Source organism: Mandrillus leucophaeus, unplaced genomic scaffold (genome assembly GCF_000951045.1).
Source record: "Mandrillus leucophaeus isolate KB7577 unplaced genomic scaffold, Mleu.le_1.0 Scaffold1389, whole genome shotgun sequence".
NCBI lineage: Eukaryota > Metazoa > Chordata > Mammalia > Primates > Cercopithecidae > Mandrillus > Mandrillus leucophaeus.
The window spans coordinates 121,006-143,379 of NW_012101353.1; the positions used below are offsets into that span (position 1 = coordinate 121,006).

The 22,374-nt window shown below is 37.5% G+C and overlaps 1 protein-coding gene across 1 annotated transcript in view; it reads right to left on the reverse strand.

Moving 5' to 3' along the window:
- Nucleotides 1-360: 360 nt before the first annotated feature.
- The window catches only part of LOC105534700 (cytochrome P450 2C9-like), a gene marked incomplete at its 5' end in the record, with an annotated part of 58,392 nt that continues 36,378 nt past the window's right edge, over nt 361-22,374 (reverse strand). Inside the window, 4 exons of the mRNA XM_011973493.1 lie at nt 361-904; nt 3,591-3,732; nt 8,365-8,552; nt 17,423-17,564. Of these exons, the coding sequence (XP_011828883.1) occupies nt 723-904; nt 3,591-3,732; nt 8,365-8,552; nt 17,423-17,564 (654 nt within the window). The remainder of the gene's footprint in view (nt 905-3,590; nt 3,733-8,364; nt 8,553-17,422; nt 17,565-22,374) is intronic.

Sequence of the window (22,374 nt, forward strand, 5' to 3'; positions counted from 1 at the left end):
TCCTCATGGCTAGGGAGGAAAATGTAACTAGTTTTATCTTCTAGGAGGACTTCTTGGGTACCTCAGTGGTGTATCTAGAGGCAGAATTCAACCAACCTATACTCTGTCTCTTATACACATCTAGATGTGTATAAGAGACAGTTTCCCTACCGGTTGGAGCTGCTCCTGGACACAGTTTCTCACTTTTAAACCCAATCCTCAAGTAACTCTAACACTCAGCCAAAATCGCTTCCTTACCCTCTTCCCCTTTGTCCTTACTGTCCTCATCATTTTGAGAACCAGCATGGCCTCCTGGAACTCTATTTTCTTTAATTACTGACCTACAAGATGCATAAAAGAAGAAAGGTCTAATAAACTGACTCAGCAAATAATAATGCTTTTTATTTAGAACATGCAAAGAAGAAATGTCTTTGAATTATAATACACAAATCATCTTTCTCTAATAATGATAATATATTAATAACTCAACATTAGATAAATATCAGCATTATGTGACAGTCAATGCAACTGTTACAGAGCATGGAGAATAGTAGATATATTTGCACAGTGAAACATAGGAAACTCTCCTTAATGGAGGCTGAATGTTCACTAGATCTTAAGGGAAGGGAAAATGTGAGATGACAGGCCAGAAAAGTTATCACAGATAGTGAAAGGTGGATAATGCCCCAGAGGAAAGAGAGCTGCAGAGAGAGCACAGCAGCAGCCTGACCATCTGCTCTTCTTCAGACAGGGATGAAGCACAGCTGGTAGAAGGGTGGCACAGAGACAAATCCATTGAAAACTGGAGTGGTGTCAAGGTCCTTTGGGTCAACCAGAGATTTCAGGTTAAAGTTCTGTAAAATGGAGGTCAGGAATAAAAACAGCTCCATGCGGGCCAGGCCTTCTCCCACACAAATCCGTTTCCCTGAAAATAGCAAACACAGAGATCTGTTACTCCTCATGTGTAACTGTGACAATGACAAACACTGTCTCTATAACTGGCACAAACAGAATATGCAATAACTCTTCAGTGAATCACAGGAAGGATGAGGAGATAGATGGGTGGTTGGGTGCATGCATGAATGAATGGATGGATGGGTGGGTGGATGGATAAATGGATGAATGGATGGATGGATAGGCAACTGAAAAATGAATGGACATATTTACTCTTCCCCTAATATCAAATCTTAACAGGCACCCTGTATTCAACAAATATTTATTGAGTACCAGCTACATGACAAGTACTTTATTAAAATCTTGCTAAAGACTTTAAATGTCTTCATCAATCTTTCTTTAGAAACATACATTTCTTGTCAGGTGGGTTGATCTGAGAAGGGTTTAGAGGAGGAAGCTAACATATTGTATTTCCCTTTGTATTTCTGGCTCAATATGCAGCCAAAGATTTTTTTTTCCCCTAGGTACTTTCAGGAGCACATGTCTAAACATATCACCTTTTCACTTTAAAACTTTAAATGGCTTCCCTGTCTGTCCCATAGAATAAGGTCCCAATGGATTGACCTGGACTCTCACATTCTGCTTCCAGTCTGATGATTCATATCACTTCTTACACTCTTCACATCCCCTACTCTCAACTCTAGGCATAACCACTCATCATTAGCCTCTAGCACACTATGAGGCTTCAAGTTTTATATCATGCTACTCCTTTTGGCCAAAATGAACTTTTTGATTACTAGAGTCAGGACATAGGTCAAATTTTATCTCCTTTTATACCAGCTTTCTCATCTCCTTGAGCAAGAACATGTTGCTTTCTCTCGATTTCCTCAACATTATATTTATGCTTCCATTGAAAAATGTGTTATGGTCTGAATATGGCTCTTCCAATTTTGTATGTTGAAACATAATCCCCAATGCAATATTACTAAAGAGATGGGGTCTTGTAGGAAGTGAATAAGTCTGGAGTGCTCTGTCCTCGCTAAAATAATAACATCAAGAGATGCAAGGGAGCCATTTCTCTCCTTTTGCCTTTTTTGCCCTTCTGTCATATAAGGATACAGAGGGGGCATTATCTATAAGGAACAGGCCCTCACCAGGCACTGAACTTGCTGACACCTCGATCTTGGAACTCTCAGCCTTCAGAACTGTGAGAAATAAATTTCCATTATTTATTAATTCCCTAGTCTTGGATATTTTGTTACGGCGGAAGAAACAGACAGCATGGGTCACCTAGAATAATAATCACTGATTTATTTACTTATTTATTAGTGAGTGATATGGTTAGGCTCTGTGTCCTTACCCAAATCTCATGTCAAATTGTAATTCCCAGTGTTGGGGGAGATACCTTGTGAGAGATGATTGAATCATGGGGGATAATTTCCCTCTTGCTGTTCTCATGATAATGAGTGAGTTCTCGTGAGAGCTGGTTCTTTACAGGCATGTAACCTTTCCTCTTTGCTCTCTCTCTCCTGCTCTGCCATGGAAAGACGTGCTTGCTTCCGCTCTACCTCCCACCATGATTGCAAGTTTCCTGAGGTCTCCCAGCCATGCTTCCTGTACAGCCTGTGGCACTGCGAGTCAATTAAAACTCTTTTCTTCACAAATTACCCAGTCTCAGGTAGTTCTTTATAGCAATATAAGAATGGACTAATACATGTGCTAAATGTGAATGCTTAAAGGAAGGTTTCTTTTATTGTTGTCTTGGTAACTGCAGTGCCAGATATAAAGCAGACATCAAAGGCCACAGAATAAAGGAAGGAGATTCCATCACCAGACGCTCAGCACACACATTTCGGGTGTGGAGATCCAACATCCAAGATACATGGCCATGACTAGGGGAAGAGCATGGTGCCCTACATCACTGCAGAGTATTCTGCCACATTCCCAACGTGCCCCTCATCCCATCCACGGTTATTTGGCAAAGGTTGTAATATCCTTTATTTAGAGCCAATGTTCTGCTCCTGTGGCTCATTATCTCCTTTAATAGCCCTGCCTTCTCTTCTTTTCATCCTCTTTGCCTCGTTTGAGGTAGCTCAAATGTCTTCACTGCTATTAAAATGTTTCTTATGCCTCACTTTGGGGTATAAGAGAACAAGAAGCACACAGCTTTTCCATCTACCTCCCAACCCCCAACAGCTTGTCCTTTCCTGTATCACAGCCTCAGTCCTATTGAACTAAAATGATCTGTGTATTCTGCTTTCCAAACTCAGAAGCGAGCCTTTTAAGACCGTCTTCAGTGTTTGAGGATAATTTTATCTTACAAGCCCAGCCTCGCGGGTGAGGGACACCATGTGGAAAACACTCAGTGAAGTTCTGGAATGAGATAACTTCCTCATGGCTAGGGAGGAAAATGTAACTAGTTTTATCTTCTAGGAGGACTTCTTGGGTACCTCAGTGGTGTATCTAGAGGCAGAATTCAACCAATCTATACTTCAGCTTTCTCAATTTGGAAGAATTGGATTAACTCCCCAAAGTCCACTAATCTGGCCCAATAATTAGGATGTATCATGAGCAGGGAGCACACAGACATTCAGAACAGTGCTCTTGATCATGTACAAAGAGTAATTGTACCACTGCAGAGGAGGTACATGTAAGTTCCAGCTGATCAAAAAAGTTGTCTTGTACCCTGAAACACATTGGAAATACATTTATATTACCTGCTGAGAAAGGCATGAAGTAGTCACTTTTCTTAAAATTGCCACCTTCATCCAGAAAGTGACGAGGGTCAAACATCTCTGGGTTGGGAAATTCTTTGTTGTCATGTAGCACAGAACTCAGGGAAATTAATATGGTTGTACCCTAGAAACAAGAGACATAGGTGAAGTGAGATGTAAAGAAGTCATGAAGGTTGAAGACAGAGTGTTAATCATGTAGTTAAATCTTTTGATGTGCAGATGAGGAAATCTCATTCCAAAGAAGAGCAGTACCATTTCCAGATGGATAGACCAAGTAATAATAGGCATGAGCTTAAGGCCAGTGACAATAATCTTGCTAGAGTGCCCTGCAATCTCATTTGAATCTAGAGTACTTGGATACTTGGGTGCAACCTTCTGAATCTTTCCTCCTTTTCATCAAGCTTGGACACTAGTGGCTATCCACAGTTGCTGCCCTATTCCATCATTTCAGTTTCCAACAACCTTATGTGTAGATTATGACTTAAAGTTGAAGTCTCTGTTGACACGGGAAATGGCCACAGTATCTGTTCACAGGGCATTTGTGAATAAACCCATGATTGAGTTTCAAATGACATCTTCTGGGATGGTAACAAGTGTAGTGGCAAGGATAAAACTATTGAGTTCTTGTCATTGCCATGCAGTTTGTTTGTCTTCATTTAAAGATATGGGAGAGATATTCATTACAGATTAATCCTAGCTTAAAAATACAGAAGGAACAATGAAATTAGAAAAATCACCTATTTGTAACCATTCAGGTCAAAATCATCAGGTCAGGTGAGGATCATTAACAAAAGATAAAACCATTGGATGTGTAATTTGGGAAGCAGGGTGTTCAGTTTTAAAGTACCATGCCATAGATTTTCATCATTTACACATAAAAACAGAACCCCTTCAATGGAGAGATCTGGCAGATTCCAATTTATTAGGTGAGAATCTTAGCATAACCAATAATGACATATGTGACATTATGTGCCCCTGCCTCACCACTGTGATTCAGTGGAATATTCAAAGTACTATGTAGTTTTCTTGCCAAAGTCATAACTGGAATATAATATCTAGAAAACACTCATACAAAACAAGCCCCAGGAAAATTTAAATAACGAATGACTTCAGCTCTTGACTAATGAGATCAACATACTGAAAGGAAACAGAGGAAATGGACTCTTCTTGATTACAGGAGATGAAAATATCAGGATACTGAAATTATGTGCCTACTTCTTGACTGGAGTGAATTGAAAGAAAAAAGTGATTAAAATATTCTTTAAAATTTGGAAAATTTTAAATATAACTGTATAGTAAATAATATTATTGTATTAATAACTCCACAGCATGAATACTATTATTATTATGTAGGATAAAACCATTGTTATTGTGCTATATGTACTCAAGTATTGAAGCATAAATAGATGGATGGACAGATATCAAAGTAGATATATACACACACTGCCATATATACATATACATATGTGTGTAATGTTATTTATTTAAAACAATTTTATAATAAAAAGGTGAGGAAAAGTTCTACTGCCTAAATATTTATATAAATAGTCTGTAATTCTGTTTTTAAAAAATATTCCCTTGAATGTTTATAAATAAGTACTATATTAAAATGTTATTAAAATACCAAAGCAGATTTATTACTACAAATGTTACTTGAATAAGTAGAAATTTATAGACATTGAAGCATGACCACTATTACTTCATATTATAAATAAAAATTAATTTGAAATATTTAATTGATCTAAATATAAGAGCTAAAGCAAAAAAATTCTGGGAAAGTTAAAAGCCAGTCTTTGGAATCTTGTGCTGACAAATATTTTTTAAATAGGACACAAAAGCACAAATCAATCGCACATCTTTGCAGAAAATTCTGCTGGACAGGAATTTCTTACATTAGGCATCAAGAAAAAATACTCCCTGCACAAGTCCATCCTGCCACCTGTTTTTGTATAGTATGTGAGCTAAAAGTATTCACATTGAACAAATGCAAATAAGAAACAATATTTTTGAAACAAACATTTTATGGGAAATTTACAATTGTTTCTATAAAAATTGGAACATATCAATCCTCATTCATTTACAGATTGTTTATGACTGCTTTCATGCAACAATAAGAGATGTCAAAAATTGCAACAGAAACCACATGGCCGGAAAAGTCTAAAATATTTAGTATCTGGCCCATCAGAGAAAGTTTGTGACCTTCTCTCTCAGACTGTTATCTCCAGCTAGATAAACAGATCCAGCCTGCAGCAGAGGAACACATGTATCTAATTTGTAAAGAGGGTAGAATTGGCCACACGGTGTTGCATTTTTCTGTACTGGGCTATTCCATGAAGAAAGGATTCAATGGGTAATTCCCTTGGGTGCTGGCTTCTCAGGGCTCAAAAGACACCAGGCACAGCATGAGCTACCCTGCAGCGGGGTGAATGAAGAAGCTCATCAGATGCAACGTTCCCCTCTAGCAGGTCACCAAAGCTGATGCAGTGAATTGGGGAGACTGGCAACAGCTGCCTGATTCTTCAGTATATTTCTCATTTAATTAGTTGTAGGAAAAGAAGTAAGTTTCATTACTATTACCCTCAGACCCTAGTTTTGAGAAACAAAAACCTTCTCCTGGTTACCTCCTGTGTTTGTGAAAACAGAGTGCATTGAAGTCTTATCTCTTGTACTAAATCAGTGACCATTAGGGTAAGCCCCATAATCTCTCAGTAAATTATCAATTCTGTCTTCTTCAAAAGATGACATTAGTAATTGCAACCTTACCAAACTCATTGCTTTTTCCCCTTGAACATACAAGTTTCAGTTATATTATTTTTTATTTCACTAATAATATGTATTGGTTTTAACTGGAAAAAGTTGGCTTGAGATGGCAACTGGAGTGTCTGGATAAATACAGAAACCATGGGATAGAAGGCATTGTAAAACCACCAAGACAAAAATTGGTCTCAAGGTTCCAGAGGTAGGAGAATCTCAGAGAGCTAAGCTAACACTGACACTCAATTTTTCACTGGCTTTGCATTATATCCAATTCTGAATCATAACAACAGGTGTTATGTCATTATGACTGCCTATGGTAGAGAAATGAATCTTTCTTTAAAGAATGTAAACCTCCTTTGCAATTCTGCAATTTCTTATATATAACATCTGGTATTTAACCAAAATTTGTCAGATATTTCAAAGATACAACTAAGTTAACACAAGAAGAAAAGTGGAGAGAGGTAACGACAATAAGAACAGACTCACATTAGGAAACTTTTCTCGCCTAGTTTTATAAGGTTGGCATAATCTTAATATCAAAAATCTTGAAAATTCTGAGAAAGAAAATTATAAACTAAATCCCTTGTGAATGTAAACACTGAAGTCCTAAACAATATGAAGAAGGTCAGTTCATCTTTATGTGCATACTTATTTCTATTTAGTGAGGAATGTAAGCCAAATATATATAATCTGATGTTGAATGGATATTTTTCCCCTCCAAATCTCATGGTGATTCCCAATGTTGTAGGTGGGGTCAGGTGGGAGGTATTTAGGATATGGGGATGAATTCTTCATGAGTGGCTTAAAGCGCTTCCCGTGATAAGTGAGTTCATATTCTGTTAGTTCACACACAAGCTGGTTGTTTAAAGTCACTTCTACTCCTTTTTCCCTTACACCCTCTCTTGCCATGTGACATGTTTGCTTCCCCTTCCCCTTCTTCCATGATTGAAAGCTACCTGAAGTCCTCACTAGGAGGAGATGCCTGCTCCCATTATGCCTCTTGTACAGCCTGCAAAACCATGAGCCAAAATAAAACTCTTTTATTTATAAATTACCCAGCCAAAGATATTCCTTCATAGCAATGGAAGTGGACTAACACACAATTGTATAAATAGATGCCCAGAATTGATTGATATACACAATTGTGACATATATATATGACAGCAAACTTCTCTAATCAGATTTAAAAAAAAAACCACCAAAATCTACTTCAAGCATCATTCTCAATATTGAAATGGAAAATTTCCACTGTTTCCTGCAGATTAGAAATGAGAAACAAGGATCAACACTGTCACCAATTCTATTCAATGCTCTCCTAGAAATTCTAGCCAATGCAACAATGAATGAAATAAAGAGACATTAAGCCCATGAGAAAAGGAAAATAAGAAATAAAACAATATTAACCCAAATACTGTATAATGTACACAGAAATTACAATGAATCTAGAAATAAATTATGAACAGTTATTAGTAAATTTAGCAAAGTTGACAGATTAACATCATCAGAATGATAAGAACTAATTATGTTCCAGAACAAAAATATTAATTATCTAGGGAAAACCAAAAGACTGGAAAGCCATGACAACAAAATCACAACATTCCTGGGAAAATTTAAAAAAAAAACAAATAAATTGGAGCATAATTATATTCAGGAATGGAAAGACTCAACGTGTCAAGATACAGTCCTTTCCAAACTGACCTACAAATTTAATGTCACCCTGACAGAAATTTCAGCCCAAAGTTTTGGGAAATTGACAAACTAATACCTTTAAAATGTATTTGGAAATATAAGCACCTAAGAGTAGCCAAACCAATCCTGAAGAAAGATAATCTGGAAAACACACACTGCCAGACACTAGGACCTGTTACAAGACTTTGTAGCCCCAAACTGGAAACAACACAAAGTCCAATTAAACTGCCATACATATGACATAAGAACGATACTATGAATTCGGGGACTTCAAAAACATGGAGTTGCAGTGTAGGAGAAACAAACTTACCTTGGGAATGAGATAGTTTCTGAATTTAACATCACAGGTCACTGCATGGGGCAGGCTGGTGGGGAGGAGGTCAATGTATCTCTGGACCTCGTGCACCACGGCATCGGTGTAGGGCATGTGGCTCCTGTCCTGCATGCAGGGGCTCCGATTTCTGCCAATCACACGTTCAATCTCTTCCTGGACTTTAGCTGACAAGACACAAGTAAAAACTGATGGAAAAGGAGGAAAATGGCACATTTGTTGTACCAATTTAGGGGTACATGAATCATGATGAAGGTATCCAAACCTCATTATAAATTTGTATTATAGTGATGGAAGTAACTGCAAACTTAAAGAGGGGACTGTTACAGATGCACAAATGTGTAACTGCTACAAAGTAGGCATTAAGAAAAATCTGTACACATGTAAGCAGAAAAAGTTATCTTCAATAAAGGAAGGCAGAAAGAAATGAAAGAAGGAAGAAAAGTCCACGAAACAACCAGAAAACACAAAAGGGCAGGGGTAAGTCCTTACTTATGAATAATAACAGTGAATGTAAATGGACTAAAATTTCCAATCAAAAGACAAAATGACTGGATGAAAAAACAGGACCTATTAACCTGTTACCTAAAAGAAACACACTTCACTTATAAAGACACACATAGGCTGAAAATAAAGAAATGGAATGAGATAGTACCTGCCAATGAAAATGAAAAAAAAGAGCAGGAGTTACAATATTTAAAACAGACAATGCAGATTTCAAAACAAAAATTATAAGAAGAGAAAAAGAAGATCACTATTGGTAACAAAGTGGTCACCTCGGCAAGAAGATGGAACAATTTTAAATATATATGCAATCAACAATGGAGCATCCAGATATATAAAAGAAATATAATTAGAACTAGAGAAAGATAGACCACAATACAATAATAGCTGGAGACTTCAACACCCCACTTTCAGCATTGGACAGGGCATCCAGATAGAAAATCAACAAGGAAACATTCAACTTCATCTACACTATAGACCAAATGGATCTAATAGATACTTGCAGAATATTTTATCCAACTGCTACAGAATACACATTCTTTTACAGAGCACATGGATTGTTATCAAGAATTGACCATATGTTAGGTCACAAAACACGTCTTAAAATAAAGGAACTGAAATAATATCAAGCATCTTCTCTGACCACGATGCAATAAAACCAGCAATCAACAAAATGAGGAATATTGGAAACTACACAAATAAATGGAAACTTAAAAATTTGCTCATAAATGAACAGTGGGCCCTTGAAGAGATTAAAAACAAAATTGAAAAATGTCTTGAAACAAATGATAATGGAAATACAACATACCAAAACCTAGGGGCTACAGCAAGACAACTACTAAGAGGGAAGTTTATAGCTACAAGAGCTTATATCAAAAATGGAGAAAAATTGACAAGCAAACAATCTAATGATGCATCCTAAAGAACTAGAAAAGCAAAAGTAAATTAAACCCAAAGTTAGTAGAAGAAAAGGAATAATGAAGATCAGAGCAGAAGTAAATAAAATTTAAGTGAAGAAAACAAAACAAAAGATCAATGAAATAAAAAGTTGCTTTTTTGAGAAGTTAAACAAAATTGACAAACCTTTAGCTAGAATAAGAAAAAAAAAAAAACAGAGTAGATTCAAATAAATAAAAACAAATTAAAAAGGAGGCATTACAACTGATACTGCAGAAATTCAAAGAATTATTGGTGGTTACTATGAGCAACTATATGCCAATAAATTGGAAAATCTAGAGGAAATGAACAAATCCCTAGACAAGTATGACCCATCGAGACTGAACCAGGAAGAAATCCAAAACCTAAACATGCAATGACCAGTACCAAGATCAAATGAAAAATAAAAAGTATCCCAGTAAAGAAAACCCCAAGACTGGCTAGCTTACTGCTGAATTTTACCAAACATTTAAAGAACTAATACCAATCCTACTCAAACTATTCCAAAAAATAAAGGCAAATAGAACACTTCCAAACTCATTCTATGAGGCCAGTCTTACCCTGATACCAAAACCAAATTAAGACACATCAAGAAAACAAAACTACAGGCCAATACACCTGATGAACACTAATGCAAAAATCTTCAACAAAATGCGAGCAAACCAAATTCAGCAAAACAATAAAAAGGTCATTCACAATGACCAAATGGGATTTATCCTTGGGATGCAAGGATGGTTCAACATGTGCAAATCAAGCAGTGTGATACATTGTATCAAAAGAATGAAGGATAAAAACCATATGATCATTTCAGTTGATGCTTAAAAAGGATTTGATAAAATTTAACATCCTTTCTTCATATAAATTCATAAAAAAAAAACCAACTTCAGATAGAAGAAACATACCTCAACATAAAAAAGCTATATGAGGGACACACCTAACACTATACTGAATGGGGAAACAGAATGTCTTTCCTCTAAGATCAGGAACACAACAAGGATGTCCACTCTCACCATTGTTATTCATCATAATACTGCATGACCTAGCAAGAGCAATCAGAGAAGAGAAAGATATAAAGGTTATCCAAATTGGAAAGGAAGAAGTCAAAATATCCTTGTGTGCAGATGATATAACCTTATACTAGGAAAAACCTAAAATTTGCACAAGATAATAATTAGAACTGATGAACAAATTCAGTAAAGTTGAAGGATACAAAATCAACATAAGAATCAGTAGTGTTGTTATATGCCAACAATGAACAAAAAGAAAAAGAAATTTTAAAAGTAATCCCATTTACAATAGCCATACATAAAATTAAATATCTAGGAATTAATTTAACCGAAGAACTGAAAGATCTCTATAATGAAAACTATAAAACACTGAGGAAAGAAATTTAAGAGGACACAAACAGAAAAATATTTCATGTTCATGGATTGGAAAAATCAACATTGTTAAAGTGCCCATACTATCAAAACAATCTACAGTTTTAATAAAATCCCTATCAAAATATCAATGGCATTCTTCACAGAAATAGCAAAAATAAATCCTGAAATTTATATGGACCCACAAAAGACCCAGAATAGTCGAAACTATCCCAAACATAAAGAACAAAACTGGAAGAATCACATTTTCTCACTTCAAATTATACTACAGAGCTATACTAACTAAAACAGCATGGTACAGACATAAAAACAAACACATGGACCAATGGAACAGAATAGAGAATCCACAAACAATTTCACATACCTAGAGTGAACTCATTTTTGACAAAGGTGCTGATATGGTTTGGCTGTGTTCCCAGCCCAAATCTCATCTTGAATTATAATAATCCCCACAGGTCAAGGGTGAGGCCAGGTGGGGATAATTGAATCATGGGCGTGGTTTCTTCCATACTTTTCTCATGGTAGTTAATAAATCTCACAACATCTGATGGTTTTATAAATGGAAGTTCCCTGCAAAGCTCTCTGCCTGCTGCCATGTAAGACGTGACTTTGCTCCTCATTCACCTTCCGCCAAGATTGTGAGGCCTCCCCAGTAATGTGGAACTGTGAGTCCATTAAACTTCTTTCCTTTATAAATTACCCAGTCTCGTGTATGGCTTTAGTAGAAGCATGAGAACAGACTAACACAGGTGCCGAGAATGTACACTGCGGGAAAGACAGTCTCTTCAATAGATTGTGCTGGGAAAATTTAATATCCTACACAGAAGAATGAAACTGGACTCATATCTCTTGCCATAAACAAAAATCAACTCAAAATGGATTAAAGACTTAAATCTAAGACCTCAAACTATGAAAGTACTGTAGGAAACCCCCAGAGAAAATCTCCTGGACATTGGTCTAGGCAAAAATTTCTTGAGCAATACCCCACAAATACAGGCATTCAAAGCAAACATGAACAAATGGGATCGTGTCAAGTTAAAAAGCTTCTGCACAGCAAAAGATACAATCAACAAAAGGAAGAGACAACCCACAGAATGGAGAAAAATATTTGCAAACTATTCATCTGACAAGAGATCAATAACCAGAATATATAAGAAACACAAGCAACTCTATAGAAAAAAATCTAATAATCCAATCCAAAAGTGGGCAAAATATTTGAATAGATGTTTCTCAAAAGGACATTTAAATGGGTAACAGGCATACAAAAAGCTGGTCAACACCACTGATCATCAGAGAAATATAAATAAAAATCACAATGAGATGTCATCTCACTCCAGTTAAAATGGCTTATATTCAGAAGACAGGCAATAACAAATGCTAGTGAGGATGTAGAGAAAAGTGGACCCTCATACAATGTTGGTGGGAATGTAAATTTGTATGACCACTATGGAGAGTTGTTTGAATGTTCCTCAAAAGACTAAAAATAAAGCAACCATATGATCCAAGAATCCTACTGCTGGGTATATAGCCCCCATAAAAGGAAATAAGTATATTGAAGAGACATCTGCACTCTTATGTTGATTGCAGCACTGTTTACAATAGCTAAGACTTCAAAACAAACTAAATATCCATCAACAGACAAATGGATAAAGAAAACATAGTACATATACACAATGTATTTCTATTCAGCCATAAAAAGAATGAGATTCAGTCATTTGCAACAACATGAAGGGAACTGGAGATCATTACTTTAAGTGAAATAAGCCAGGCACAGAAAGACAAACATAGCATGTTCTCACTTCTTTGTGGGATCTTAAAATAAAATAATTGAACTAATGGACATAAGGCATAGAACGATGGTTACCAGAGACTCGAAAGGGTAGTGGGGGGTGGGAGGGGAGGTGGGGATGAATAAGACCTACTCTATGATAGCACAACAGGGTGACTCTAGTCAATAATAATTAAATTGTACACTTTAAAATAACTTAAAGAGTGTAACTGAATTGTTTGTAACTCAAAGAATAAATGTTTGAGGGGATGGATACCCCATTCTCCACGACGTGCTTATTTCACATTGCATGCCTGTATCAAAACATCTCATATACCCCCAAACATATTTATACCTACTATGTACCCATAAAAATTAAAGAAGATAAAAGATAAATCTGTATATAAGTATACATTAGTATATATGATAATACAAATAAAAATAATAAAATGTTTGAAAATATAAAGCAAGCATATAATTTAGTCATGAAATTAATGTCTTGGAAAAAAATACGGATTAATTTCATATCAAAATAACATATGTTGCTTAAACATTAAATTATACTCTCAGATTAATGCATATGTATGACTGCATTTGTGCATTTGTGTGTGGCAAGGGTCGCAAATTGCAATGGTTTGCAATTTGCGCACTTTCCAAATCCACCATTTTGAGCATTCTAGCAGCTTCTTCTGAACATACATTCACATTTTTAAATAAAGACTCTGTTTCTATTTCTTACTTATCCTTTTGTAGATTATATTTAATAATTTTTTATTATGAGATGAGAATTTTAATCTCCATCTTCACCTCATATTTGAACACACCCACAGATAAGACATACTCACTTTTTCACATGCTTTCTTCCAGAATATATTTAGATGACAATTTTTATGATATCAGTATTCATTGCTTACGTCATTCTGACTACACAAATATGGTTCTCTGGTAAGACAGCTATGATTAAATTATATTTTTAGTACTTTCCTGGGCTTAACCATATCTCTATTTCAATTTGTAATTTTCTTTTTCCCAAGTTAGAATTATTTATAAATGTTCAAGCAGTTGTTTGAAACACTTTTTTAGTTATTGAAAACTCCCATAAACTCTGTCACATCTCTTTTGTTCCTGCTGTCTCCTCTCACTTCTGAATTATCCACCAGGTCCATTTTGAAGTAGTTGCTTTCTAGGTCTGGTGCTAGGCAGCCTCCCTTACACTCTCATTATCCTATGTGAGGTTTCCTGATTGCTGGAGCACAGGACATTCTCTAACTAGGTTTCAGGCATTTGAATGAAACTCATTCTCAAACATTTTTCTGAGAAAGGAAAAATAGAAGGTAAAATTTTTGGCAAACATGCAAGTCTGAAAACACCCTCTTTCTATTAATATACATGATAATATTAATAGTTCTTGAAAATTCTGAATCCTAATTATTTCAATATAACCTGGTATAGCTCTGAAAGTTTTTGTGATTTCCCATTTAATTCTCATGTCCTGAAATTCCATAACTGTGGGTCTAGCAGTATATGTTTTCATTTCATTCACTCTGTTGGACATTGAAGAGAATTTTCAGTTAAGATGGCAAAAGAAAAATGTCATTTCTCTAAATCAGTTCCCTTTCTGTAGGATAAAGCTAGCTACTGAATTTTAGGAAGCAAGATGAATAAAAGAGCTAAAAGTCTTTGAATTCAAGGAGCAGATCCGTACCAAATCTGCCTTTCAAGCCTACACCTCAAGCCTTTTCTGGCACTTCCCTGTGTCCCTGAGTACAGGGCTTCTTAAACTCAGTTTCTCTAGAGAATAAGCCTCCTTTTCCTTGTGGGAGAAAATTAGTTATCTGATGAAAAGAGTTGTAGAGGAAACGTAGTCAGGGAGAGCCTCCGTTTTCAACCTCATTCTCCACCATCTTTGACCCTTGGTACTTACAAATACCAACAATGGGGGGATTTAAGGGACACTGATTAACTTTTCATCCTTGACAAATTTTTCTCTTCTGCCTTTTTGGTTATAGGTTTATCCTTTCTGTACAGATTTATCATTCCTCTATATGCTCTCTGTGTTTTAGAAATTTGTTGAAGTCTTCTTGAATATCTCCTGTACTCTTCCTACATTAAAGGACCTAAATGTCTAATATCCAAAATCTATAAAAAATGCAAACAAATCCACAAGCATTAAACAATAAAACAATTAAAAACGGGCAAAGGACATGAACAGGCACCTCTCAAAATGTGACATACAAGCAGCCAACAAACATATGAAAAAATGCTCAACATCACTAATCATCAGAAAAATGCAAATCAAAATCAAAATGAGGTACCATCTCACACCAGTCAGAATAGCAACTATTAATATTAAAAAGTCCAAAAACAACAGATGCTGGTGAAGTTGCAGAGAAATGGCAATGCTTTTACACTGTTGGTGGTATGCAAACTAGTTCAGCCACTGTGGAAACCAGTTTGGATATTTCTGAAAGAATTTAAAATAGACCTACCAGTTGACTCAGCAATCCCACTAGGGAGTATATGCTCCCAAAATAGTTATTCTCTCAAAAAGACACACATCCCAATATGTTCACTGTAGTGCTTTTCACAATGGTGAAGAAATGGAATCCACTTATGTGCCCATCGAAATTGGATTGTATAAGGAAAATGTGGTAAATAGACACTGATATGGTTAGGCTGTGTCCCCACCTAAATCTCATCTTGAATTCTAGCTCCCATAATTCCAACATGTCATGGGAGGGACTCAATGGGAGACAATTTAATCACAGAGGCAGGACTTTCCCATGTTGTTTTCATGATAGTGAATAAGTCTCTATCAGAGACTTATTGTGAGGCCTTTCCAGCCATGTGGAATTGAGAGTCCATTAAACCTCTTTCCTTTACCTGTCTCAGGTATGTCTTTATTAGCAGCATGAGAACAGACTAATATATACACCATGGAATGTTATGCAGTCACAAGAAAGAACAAAAATTATGTCTTTTGCAGGACGATAGATGAAGCTGGAGGCCATTATCCTAAGCAATCAAATACAATAACAGAAAACCAAATAACACATATTCTCACTTATAAGTGGGAGGTAAGTATTGAATACACAAGAACTTAAAGGTGGGAACAATAGACACTGAGGATCACTAGATGGGGGAGGGAGGGAAGGGATGTGGGCTGAAGAATCATCTGCTGGGTAATATGTTTACTGTCAGTGTGATGGAATAGCTGAGACACCAAGCCTCAGTGTTACGCAACTTACCTATATAGCAAACCTGTATTTGTACCCTTTAATTTATAATAAAAGTTGAAAAAAAACATCTAGAATTCAATAGGCTAGTAACTGTTCCAAAGGCCTAATTCTTATTCATAATTGGTTTATTGTCATTTCAATGGGGGATACTGACATAGGAGAAAAAAAGAATATTTCTTATCTGCAGCATAACCAAAAGTCCTTAAAAGTAAATTTCTAAAGTAAAATTGTTCATAAAAGATAAAATTATTGATTCCCTTTAAAAAAATCTTATTTTGTCCAACACCAATTACATGGAAATTGTCTCAGGTACATATTCTGCCTAAATGGAACATTCTTTAGGTACCTCTTCTAGTAAACAGAATTACCTTTCTTATGAATCTAACTTTTTAGAATACGTATCGGACTAGGAATTTTCTCAGGCAGACTCACTACATTTCTAGGATTACCATTTATCCTTCAATAAGTGGAGTTTCCAGTTTCCCTACTCCAGCATTCAAACCTGAAATTTTGAGAATGAGAAAAGTTATCTTCAAGAATATACTTGTTATTTAAAATGGCCTCCTCATAAAAAAAACAATATACAATCTCAGGCCAATTTATCTTGTCTCTTCCTGCCATAAATCGTTGTCTATGAAATCCAGACACGCTGGACAAGAGCTCTATTGTATTGGCTACTGTCATGCTGTCTTCATTTCTCTCAGTTATCTTCCTCTACCGTGCAAAGATGACCTTTTATATTTTCTTCTTCTGTTTTTTTCTTTCTGAGACAGAATCTCATTCTGTTGCCCAGGCTGTAGTGCAGTGGCAAAATCTTGACTCACTATAGCCACTGTCACCTGGGTTCAAGTGATTCTGGTGCCTCAGCTTCCCGAGTAGCTGGGATTACAGCCGTGTGCCACGATGCCTGGCTAAATTTTGTATTTTTATTAGAGATGGGGTTTGGCCATGTTGGCCAGGATGGTCTTGAACTCCTGGCTTCAAGTGATCCACCCACCTCAGCCTCCCAAACTGCTGGGATTACAGGTGTGAGCCACCATGCCAGGCCAATATATACCGTTTTAATCACCATTAGTTTGAAACATATTACAGCTGGAAGCACAGAAATTTAAATAATGAAGCTTCTCTGGGAGAATCAGGAAGGAGGACACTAGAAACACCTTCCCAACATCTTTTCTGAAAATCAATTTACTCATTATCTGTGATCATACCTGTGACCTCTGGGTGCTTCAGCAGGAGAAGGAGAGCATATCTCAGGGTTGTGCTTGTTGTCTCTGTCCCAGCTATAAACAAGTCAATTGCAGTGTTTTCCAAGTTTTCAATAGTAAATTCAGACTGTTGGTTGTGCTTTTCCTAGGAATGATTTAATGCAATTATCTGACAAATTATTTACCAGCATATTTGATTACAGTGAATTCAAAATTACTCACATTGTTATATAGTTACCAACACAGAAACTGGAAAGCATACTACTAGAAAAAAATACTGTATGGTGTAGGAGAAGCTGTAGACCAACTTGTCCAAATTTTATTTCCTACCCCCTTATTCCATGCTTGCCTAAAAGTTCCATTCATCAGGTTCTTTGCAGCTAGATGAGTCACACAGCATAGCTGTTTGCCAAACAGTGTAAGCAGAAGGTCTCTAGTTCCACTTCTTCTATTTCCTCTTTCATACCCAAAACACAAATGTGAAGTAGGAGGTAGAGTAAACCCCTCCTGGGATTTAATCATGAAAATGAAGGTCTGTATACTACATTTAGTGGGAAAAAAAGAAGGTCCTTGACTCTCTGCTGCTTTGGGGCTCCTGTATTATTACTAGATTGCCCCACCATGAGACTCCCTGTATTTGAGATAAATAAAGACATTATGTGTTAAAGCCATTATTACCTGTAGACAACTTCAATCTAAATTAATAAAAAAGGTAAATTAATGCTATATCATTAGATACTGTGAGCCTGAATCGAGTCTGCAATTATCTTCTTCTGTCAGAAAGGTACATGGACTCAATATTGCCTCCAGATTCATTATAAAGTTGAAATGTAGTAAAAACAAATATGAAAAAAGCAATATGACAGCAAAACCTAGGATAAATTATAGAGAAAGAGAATGGGTTTACACTGACAAGATGGGCCCACACTATTATAATCGAGATGGGAGGCAACGGACAACTTGTTCTAGGATGCAGTAGTGCAGGAATAAATAAAAAAAATACAAAGTGAAGAGAAAGGACAATGATGAAGATGGAGAATAAAGCAATTAATTGTCACAGGGGATAAAGGAGAGTAAGGGTAATGCATATGCCAAGGCTCAGAGGCTGGAGTTCTCATAAGTTAGAAGTTAGGAGAAAGAAAGCAATGGATAAGGAATACTTAGTTGAAAGAGATCATCAATATACAAAACATATTACTTTTTAACAAGTCCCTAGGCCAGCAATAAATTAATGAGGCTTTTAGAGTCTCCAAGTGACATGTGTCATATTGAATATTGTGTAATCAACACCACTGAAATAGACTAGATCCACTCAACATGTCTACTTACTAGATGGAGGCAGTCCTCTCCCTTGGTAACATCAGCTTCACACAGTTTTCTAAGCTTGTCATGTTAAAAATTATTCTTAAGTAAGAACAATGCACTCACAAAACCAGTATTAACATTTCCATCCATTGACTTGAGCTTGGTTATTTAGCAGTTGTGTGCCTATTCTATCTTATTAATGATAGTAGCCATATTCTACTTGCTGGGCTCAAATCTAAAGAGCACCCCTTCTACGTCAGAGGCAGGCCAGGGCATTGTCCTGCACCTCGCCCTCAGAAACAGACTCACAGCTACAACTCAGTCTGTGGGCTTCAGCTGCTAGGGTGTGCTACAGAGTCACAGATCTTGACTCTGTGGGCAATCTACATTCAACCCTGCCTGAGAGTGAACCTGCACCCCAAGACCCAGGTGTCACAATACATGATTAAAAGACCCTGAGTCTAGAATGATGCTTCTATGACAATTTCATGGACCTGTACTTGTAACCCAGTACCAACGCAGCTGCGTGTGTGCCATGTCAGAGCTGACACCAAAAGGAATCCCTTAGGCTAAGTCACTCCAATTTTAGGAAAATAAAAATAGGAGGATGCCCAAATACTTTGACACCAAGGACATTAACAACCTACACTATCCTGATACTGCTGTAAACTTCTATAGCCTAGGCCAGTGAGGCACCCAAAATTATTCCTGATGTTGACCACAGCTAGAGAAACTACACAGCTACTATCACACTGCATCTATTCAAAAACTGAGTTACCCACTCTTCGTCACCTGCACACAAAAACTCAACTTCAGATGAAACTCTTTCTCTATGAAATCCACTCCAGAAACTGGAATAGTCATTATCCCACCACATGCATAGACATCAATGCAGGGACACAACATGAAAAATCAAGAAATATGACACTACCAAAAAGACACCATAACTTTCAAATAACAGAACTCAATGAAAATAAAGTCAACAAATATTCAAAAAAGGAATTCAAAATAATTACCTTGAAGAAACTTAATAATGGGGGTGGCTGGCAAGATGGCCGAATCGGAAGAGTTTTAATCTGCAGCTCCCAGCAAGATCAACAAAGAAGGCAGGTTATTCCTGCATTTCCAACTGAATTACCCAGCTCATCTCATTGGGACTGTTTAGATGATGCAGCCCACAGAGGGCAAGTCAAGGCAGGGTGGAACATCACCTCACCCGGGAACCCCAAAGGGTCAGGGAACTCCCTCCCCTAGCCAAGAGAAGCAGTGAGGAATTGTGCCATGAAGAATAGTGCACTCTGGCTCAGATAATAGGCTTTTCCTGTGGTGTTCGCAACCTGCAGACCAGGAGATTCCCTCTGGTGACTACACCACAAGGGCACTGGGTTTCAAGCACAAAACTGGGGAGCCATTTGGACAGACTCCGAACTAGCTGCAGGAGATTTTTTTCATACCCCAGTGGCACCTGGAACACCAGTGAGACAGAACTTTTCACTCGCCTGGAAAGGGCGTTGAAGCCAAAGAGCCAAGTGGTCTTGCTCAGCACATCCCATCCCCATGGAGCCCAGCAAGCTAAGATCCACTGGCTTGAAATTCTCGCTGCCAGCACAGCAGTCTGAAGTTTATCTGGGATGCATGAGCTTGGTGGGGGAAGGGACATCCACCATTACTGAGGCCTGAGTAGGTAATTTTGCCCTCACAGTGCAAACAAAATGGCTGGGAAGTTGGACTGGCCAGAGCCCACTGCACCTCGGCAAAGCAGCTGTACCCAGACTGCCCCTCTAGATTCCTCCTCTCTGGGCAGGGCATCTCTGGAAAAAAGGCATCGGCCCCAGTCAGGGGCTTATAGGTAAAACTACCATCTCACTGGGGCAGAGCACCTAGGGGAAGGGGCACCTGTCGGTGTGCTTCAGCAGACTTAAACATTCTGGCATGCTGACTCTGAAGAGAGCAGCAGATCTACCAGCACAGCGCTTGAGCTCTACTAAAGGAAACACTGCCTCCTCAAGTGGGTCCCTGACCCCATGGCTCCTGATGGGAGATACCTCCAAGAAGGGGTTAACAGACACCTCAGAAAGGAGAGCTCTTGCTGGCATCTGGTGGGTGCCCCAATGAGGCAAACTTCCAGATGAAGGAACAGATGGCAATCTTTGCTGCTCTGCAGCTTCCGCTGGTGATACCCAGGCAAACACCGTCTGGAGTCGACCTCCAGCAAACTGCAGCAGACCTGCAGCAGTGGGGCTTGACTATTAGAAGGAAAACTAACAAACAGAAAGCAATAGCACCAACACCAACAAAAACGATGTCCACACAAAAATGCCATCTGAAGGTCACCAACATCAAAGACCAAAGGTAGATAAATCAATGAAGATGAGGAAAAAGCAGTGCAAAAAGGCTGAAAATTCAAAAAAACAGACCACCTCTTCTCCTCCAAAGAATCGCAACTCCTCACCAGGAGGAAACAAAACTGGACAGAGAATGAGTTTGATGAATTGACAGAAGTAGGGTTCAGAAGGTGAGTAATAACAAATTCCTCTGAGAGAAAGGAGCATATTCTAACCCAGTGTAAGGGAGCTAAGAACCTTGAAAAAAGGTTGGAAAAATGGCTAGCTTGAATAGCCCGTTTAGAGAAGAACGTAAATGACCTGATGGAGCTGAAAAACAAAGCACAAGAACTTCATGAAACATACGTAAGTATGAAGAGCTGAATCCATCAAGTGGAAGAAAGGATATCAGAGATTAAAGATCAACTTAATGAAATAAAACCTGAACACAAGATTGGAGAAAAAAAATGGAAAGGAATGCACAAAGCCTCCAAGAAATATGAGACTATGTGAAAAAACCAAACCTACGTTTGATTAGTGTACCTGAAATTGATGGGGAAAGGGGAACCAAGTTGGGATATACTCTTCAGGATATTATTCAGGACAACCTCCCCAACCTAGCAAGAGAGTCCAACATTCAAATTCAGAAAAAACAAAGAACACCACAAAGATACTTCTTGAGAGGAGTAACCCCAAGACACATCACCGTCAGATTCACCAAGGTTGAAATGAAGGAAAAAATGCTAAGGGCAGCCAGAGAGAAAGGTCGGGTTACTCACTGAGGGAATCTCACTAGACTAACAGTGGATCTCTCTGCAGAAACCCCACAAGCCAGAAGAGAGTGGGGGCCAATATTCAACCTTCTTAAAGAAAAGACTTTTCAACCTAGAATTTTATATCCAGCCAAACTAAGCTTTGGAGTGAGGAAATAAAAAAATATCCTTTACAGACAGTCAAATGCTGAGATATTTTGTCACCACCAGGCCTGCCTTACAAGAACTCCTGAAGGAAGCACTAAATATGGAAAGGAAAAACCAGTACCAACTACTGCAAAAACATACCAAATTGTAATGGCCATCAACACTGTAAAGAAACTGCATCAACTAATGGGCAAAATAACCAGCTGGCGTATAATGACAGGATCAGATTCATACATAACAATATTAACCTTAAATGTAAATGGACTAAATGCCCCTGTTACAAGACACAGACTGGCAAATTGGATAAAGAGTCAAGCCCCATCAGTGTTCAGCATTCAGGAGACACATCTCACGTGCAAAGACACACCTAGGCTCAAATTAAAGGGATGGAAGAAGATTTACCAAG